The sequence below is a fragment of the Cibotium barometz genome, chromosome 54, assembly GCF_041138505.1.
Source record: "Cibotium barometz isolate CiBa-2024 chromosome 54, ASM4113850v1, whole genome shotgun sequence".
NCBI lineage: Eukaryota > Viridiplantae > Streptophyta > Polypodiopsida > Cyatheales > Cibotiaceae > Cibotium > Cibotium barometz.
This window is the reverse complement of record NC_141099.1, coordinates 14,025,088-14,031,087: the sequence shown is the minus strand read 5'-3', so window position 1 is coordinate 14,031,087 and position 6,000 is coordinate 14,025,088. Positions and strand designations below refer to the sequence as shown.

The window sequence follows — 6,000 nt, the reverse complement described above, 5'->3', positions numbered from 1 at the left end:
CATGTTTATTATTGGACATTTATATTATAATAAGTCAACCAACCCATAATACACTACAAATAGAGGGCAAGGGACTGAGAATCAATCAAATAGAGTTTACATGTGCTCGGAGACAGTGGACAACCAACAGACGTATTGCCCCCTGACATGCTATGAGTACAAGCATCATCAACATCATCATTAAGAAAGTGTCCCATCATAGGATTTTGCTTTTATATTCATTGTAATTTGCATTCATATCAATGCATAGTAGATTAGGTCGTCTCTCTTGTCTACTGTGTATGTCAATCATCTTTGCATTAAATAATCATGTTAATCTCATCTTAAGTCTTCTACCATAACTTGCATTTTGCATTGATATTAAGAGCATCCAAAGATTCTCGCTTGAATATAAAATTCAAGTGACATTCGCGTCAAAGATTCACGCAATGGGTGTCACAAATTCACATGACAAAATCTCACAATATAATTTTTAAAGATCAACTAAATACACGACATCCCTCCAGCATAAGAGCTAAGGCTCCATCCATACACACCAATTAGCCCTAACATCACATACATCCACCAACACTTGTGTTAAGGGACCATTGGTACACCATCTACATTAAGGATGGACAATCGAGAGTGGATTGCCTCCATAATCTAGGCAAAGACAATCTCATACATAACATACATGACATACATCCACCAACACTTGTGTTAAGGGACCATTGGTAAACCGTCTACATTAAGGATGGACAATCGAGAGTGGATTGCCTCCATAATCTAGGCAAAGACAATCTCATCACATGACAATACGATAGAACAATCCACACTCATCAGAAAACCCTGAATTATATAGCTTTTTTATTGTAAGACAATTTATGAGCTTGCAAGCATTAGACTTATAATGAGCTTACCCTTTTACAAATCTCTTGGGCCCTGACCCACACATGAGCTAACCTAACCCTCGGGTAAGCCTCAGTAAATAACTATACACCATGAGAGAAAACAACCCAACATAGAGGTATCCCTACCCACAATAACGGTGTTCCTAAAAAGGTTAACATTCTATTTTGCTCATTTAGGCTCATGATGAGGAAAAGTAAATATTTAGTTGGTAGCTTGGATGCGTGAAAATATGAACTATGCCTAAGAGATTGGTACCAGCAACCCCTAACACCATCGTTTACAGAAGACAGTCCTTACTGACCAGAATGTGTGTCAGGCCATTTTTTACATTCTCCAATCATTACCTGCTTTGAGTACTTAAGTAATAATGACAAGAAAACAATAGTACATGACGCCACTGCAACCCTGGACTGGAAAGCACACGTGCCATAAAAATTGGTTTAGTTCAAAGAGTTGGGCACCTGAAGAAAATAAATACCTTGTATGTGTTTGCTGTTGTAAAATGGGCTCAGGTACTTCAGTTGCTCTTTATTGTATATTGGAAAGAAATTTAGATAAGTACCATTCAACAAATTGAAGGATGAGCACAGTAAAAGCTGCCCTTTGAACTGCATTGAAAGTCCATTCTAATCCGTCGTGGTGATTGCCTGCACACATCCAAGCATGCTGACTGACCCTTGAAAATTGACAGCAACCTACTGAAACTTGAAAATAGGCAGAGCCCATTGGTACACACCAACCGTATTTGCGAAGCAGCCGTGAAACAAATACCAAACTTTTTACACACCACACAAAGTCTGGAAAGCATGAGAATCACTGCCATTAAGGCATTCGGACAAAAGATCTTCCCCACCATGCCCTATGGACAGCTTGGCATCTCACACAGCAACAGAGCAAGTTTAAGCCCAGTGACAACTGAAAGGAGAATAAACAACGCTGCTTACATTTCATTTTGTAAAGTTCTAGCTGTGCTTGCAAGCACAGACAATGTAGAAATAACATTTGCTGAAGTTACTATAACCAGAGTATATATTGATATGAGCTGACTGCATTATGGTCTGATTGATTGCACCAAGTATGATCCCATACCCAAATTTGTCCTTATTCTAAGGCACAGAATCAAGGTCTCACAACACCTTTGGCAGCTGGCAAGGAACGGAAGAAGGCACCTGTAAATAGTTCAATCTTCTAAACTGCTTCACCAGCTCTAGAACACGGCTTAACTATAGGAAAAGATCCATGCCAATTATCATCAAATTTGCCAAAAAAATGTTGCAGACAAAATCCCTCACCCACTGCCACTAGACTGATGAGCATCGAGTCTGTCTATAGATTTTTATCTTATTTGACACCAAAAAATTCTACTTTCCAGACACTTCAATATGATCAATGGCCAACAATGCAGCGACCAACCTTATCTTCCCTCACAATTCAAAGCCTCTCCTTTCTTTGTTTCTCAAAATACACTCACAGGCTTGTAAGAGATGCCGAATCGAGACCTAGCCATAACCAAACCCTGACTATCAACTGATCACTTTGGACACTACGCCTGCCCCCACTGTTCGACCACCTTCTCTAAGAGCAAACCGTTGTCCTGCAGAGCAAAGCGCTGTCAAAATATATATTCAAGCAAAGCGGTGAAGCAGGCCTAATTCCTGGAGCCATCGAACTATGCAAGTTATTACTCATAGAACCAATAAATACGTAACTAAAAACAGTACCTGCATCGATTGGAACTGGAGTGATTAGCTCAAAGGTAGCCGTCACATTGTCGCCTGGCATAACCATCTTCACACTCTCTGGAAGTTCCACTTTACCAGTAACATCTGCCGTTCTCATATAAAACTGAGGCCTGTAATTGGAGAAGAAAGCAGTATGGCGCCCACCCTCTTCTTTTGTAAGCACATAAATTTCCGCTTCGAACTTTTTGTACGTCTTCACTGTCCCTGGCTTGCATACAACCTTCAAAACACCACGAAAGCTGAGGTGAGAAGACAGACTCGATCATGATACCTGCTTCATGCGAGCGTAAATGCCCACAGAAAAGTACATCATGAAAATATGAGCAAGCCTACTGACCATACTACTCAATCCACCCATTTAAAAAAATCAGGGCAGAAATAGGCAATATTAGCAATTTCAAAAGGTATCAATCACAAAAAAAAAAGAACCTCTTACCTGACCTCTTTCCACATCATCACGCTTCAACCCACGCATAAGCAGCCCAACATTGTCTCCAGCCTGGCCAGCACCAAACACTCCCACAGATTTAAAGTGTTTTACAAGCGCATGACTCTGTCTCTCTCTCTCTGCGCACGAGCACGCATGCCCAGAGAGAAAGAAAGAAAGTTCTATTATCATCTACAAAAGACCAAAGGGTCTATGAGACCAGAAGTGTTACAATGTGTCCATCAAGTAACTGAATCATAAAAAAACATTAAAAAAAACCCAACTAGAGCTGAAAGAAAAAACAGTCATGTAACGGTACAACACTACAATGAGGGGATCAAGGTGGATCCTCAACATTTATGAATGTGTAGAGGCTCTCCATGTCCACTGCCTGTGGAGCAGCACCTCTCAGATCTGAACCTACTGGATGGAGCATCTCCTCAAACATAGTTGTCACGGTATGAAAATACGATACCGTATGGGGATTTTTGGTACGATATGAAATTTTGGGATACCGTACGATAAGATACGGGTTTTTTTTTCACTTACAAACTATGGAGCTTCAAGCTTGCATGTGAGGGAAGGTTGGGGGGGGAGGAGCCCACAAAGCTTGGGGAACCAGAACATGGAGATGTGTCTCTCCCAGTTGGATCTCCCAATTGTCTCCAAAAAAGAGCCTGCATGGGTAATGCGATACTAGAGGTCTCCCGGTGTAGTGTGTATACAGTATGACTAAGGGACCGTCCTTGCACAGATACATGCAGTGCTTCTAGGGTGATAAGTTTAGGGACTCCTCTGTGGATCAAAATGGCCTTGTCCAAATCTTCTCCCTCATACATAACTTGAGGATCTGACTGTCTAGCCTACCTATACCAGGGATCTCCAAGTGATGTAGCAAGATTCTCTCATCCTACCAATCAAGTGTACACTACCAGTCTACCTTCCCAAATTTTTAAGGTCTCTTAGCAACCCCATATGGAATATTGAGTGGATACGAAAATTGCGAAGTATTGCGGACATTTGGGATCTCTTTGTTGAGCAGGATTTCTATTTTTTTAAAGCATTTGAAATTTTTTTTCTCAAAAAGGGGGGGGGGGGGCTGCTCAAACCGTACGATATCATATGGAACTGTACCATACGAACCATGCGATACAAATAGGTTCGTACCGATACGAGAAACAACCATGTCCTCAAACTAGTGGGTCTCCCACATCTAGCTCACTGCACTTGAATCGCTTTGTCTAGGCAGACGCCCGGGAGGCAAGGTGGCACCAGTGGCACATGGGCTGCCAGTGTGCGTTGCCTGGTCCGTCGAGTAGGGGCATCTAGGTCACAGCTCTCTCGTGGTGGTTGATGAGAGCCTCCATCCTGGGTCAGATGAAAAAAACTAGGCATCTGGAAAGATAGTGCTCCTCTCTCTCGGCCTCTAGTGAACAGCATTGGCAGATCATGTTCCCTCTTACAATGACCTCTGGTCGCCTAGTCTCCACCCTTAGGTAATGTGATGAGACTCTAATCTCACCGTTCTCAATCCTCATGGCATGTGACATGTCTTTGAAGATAGCCACCCTTCTGAATGAAGCCGTCCTCTATAAGCCTTAAAAAGTGATCCCGTTAAAACTGCATGCAGTGGATCCAACCATGTGATATGGATCTCTAGTCTGAAGAGGTCAGCTCAAATAAGTCAAATGATGTCCTGGCAGGTGAGAGGTAATAGCAGTGCATCCAGTACTGGAATGGTGGCAGATGATCCATATGAAACCCATGTGAGAGGAACCACTGTATAACCCTAGCATACCAAACCCTAACCTGTCCCATCTACACTGGTTTCCTAAACGACTATAGTGCCAGCCGAGGGAGCCTGTCTCTGTCCAAGGTGCAGATCCGCTGCTTGCAAAAGGCCTGCAATTCCATCAAGCATCTGTGTAGCACCTATGTTTAACAAGTGTATCACATAGTGTGGAACCAGGCCAACCAAGTCTATCAATGAAGTCGGAGACGTCATTTATGTCAAGGCCAAAGACTGTTGGGGAGAGAGGGCATCCCTGCTTCACCCCTATGATGCTAGTGATCACATCCGACATGCCTCCTGGTGCCGGACTCTCCATGTCACCAACTCATATAATGCCATGTCTCCCCATATCATCTCCACAAGGGGCCAACTCCTGAAGGCGTCTAAACAAACCTGCTTGGGGTACATTATCAAAGGCCTGGCAGAAGTCCACGAAGCAACAATATACCTTCCGACCCTTGGACTTGGCCTCCTCAATGATGGCTCTCAATGTGAAAATATCATCTAGAGTAGAGTAGGTCCTACCTGTCCCCTAGATCTATGCCCATGTCCCTCTACAAAGGTGTTGACCTCAGACTCAAGCATTGACATGCCCATAGGATGGCTAGGAGATCGCAGTTATTATCGCACACGAGTAAGCTATAAGAATAGATTCGCAATCTATAAAGTAGAGAGAAGTTGTGAATGTAGAGAGAGAGAGAGAGAGAGAGAGAGAGAGAGAAACTGTCACCAAGCCTTGTCGAAGTTCATGTGGTGAAATAGCTCAATAGGTTTCACTATTATTGCATTACATTGAAGCAAACCCCTTCCATAGCATCTTGGAAAAAACCAACAAGCACAAAAAATGTATTACCATTAATTTTGCATTTGTTTTTGCCTTCTATTTGGTAGATGTGGCATAGTCAATTGTTGATGTTGATTCTGCCTTTTGACATGAAGCCGCCAAGTTATGTTCTTGGAAAGGGGTTGTTCACATAGAAAATCTTACCAAAAACAAATACGCTTGGTTGGTTTACCCATGACTTTTTTATCAAAAAGACACCCTTTTTCAACTCTTTGGGTCTCTATCGTCCATTGTTTAGCTTGTCTTGATTTGCACCATCGCAAGCAATGTGTGCCTTCCATGACAAGGGTTGCTTCCACGAAGG

The 6,000-nt window shown here is 42.6% G+C and overlaps 1 protein-coding gene across 1 annotated transcript in view; it reads right to left on the bottom strand.

The window, feature by feature from the left end:
• Nucleotides 1–1,571: 1,571 nt before the first annotated feature.
• Nucleotides 1,572–6,000, bottom strand: part of LOC147607870 (elongation factor Tu, mitochondrial-like) — an 88,444-nt gene continuing 84,015 nt past the window's right edge. Inside the window, exons 10-12 of the mRNA XM_086789958.1 lie at nt 3,070–3,132; nt 2,613–2,853; nt 1,572–2,485 (exon numbers count right to left, since the gene is read on the bottom strand). Coding sequence (XP_086646084.1) covers nt 2,415–2,485; nt 2,613–2,853; nt 3,070–3,132 — 375 coding nt within the window. The 3' untranslated portion in view covers nt 1,572–2,414. The remainder of the gene's footprint in view (nt 2,486–2,612; nt 2,854–3,069; nt 3,133–6,000) is intronic.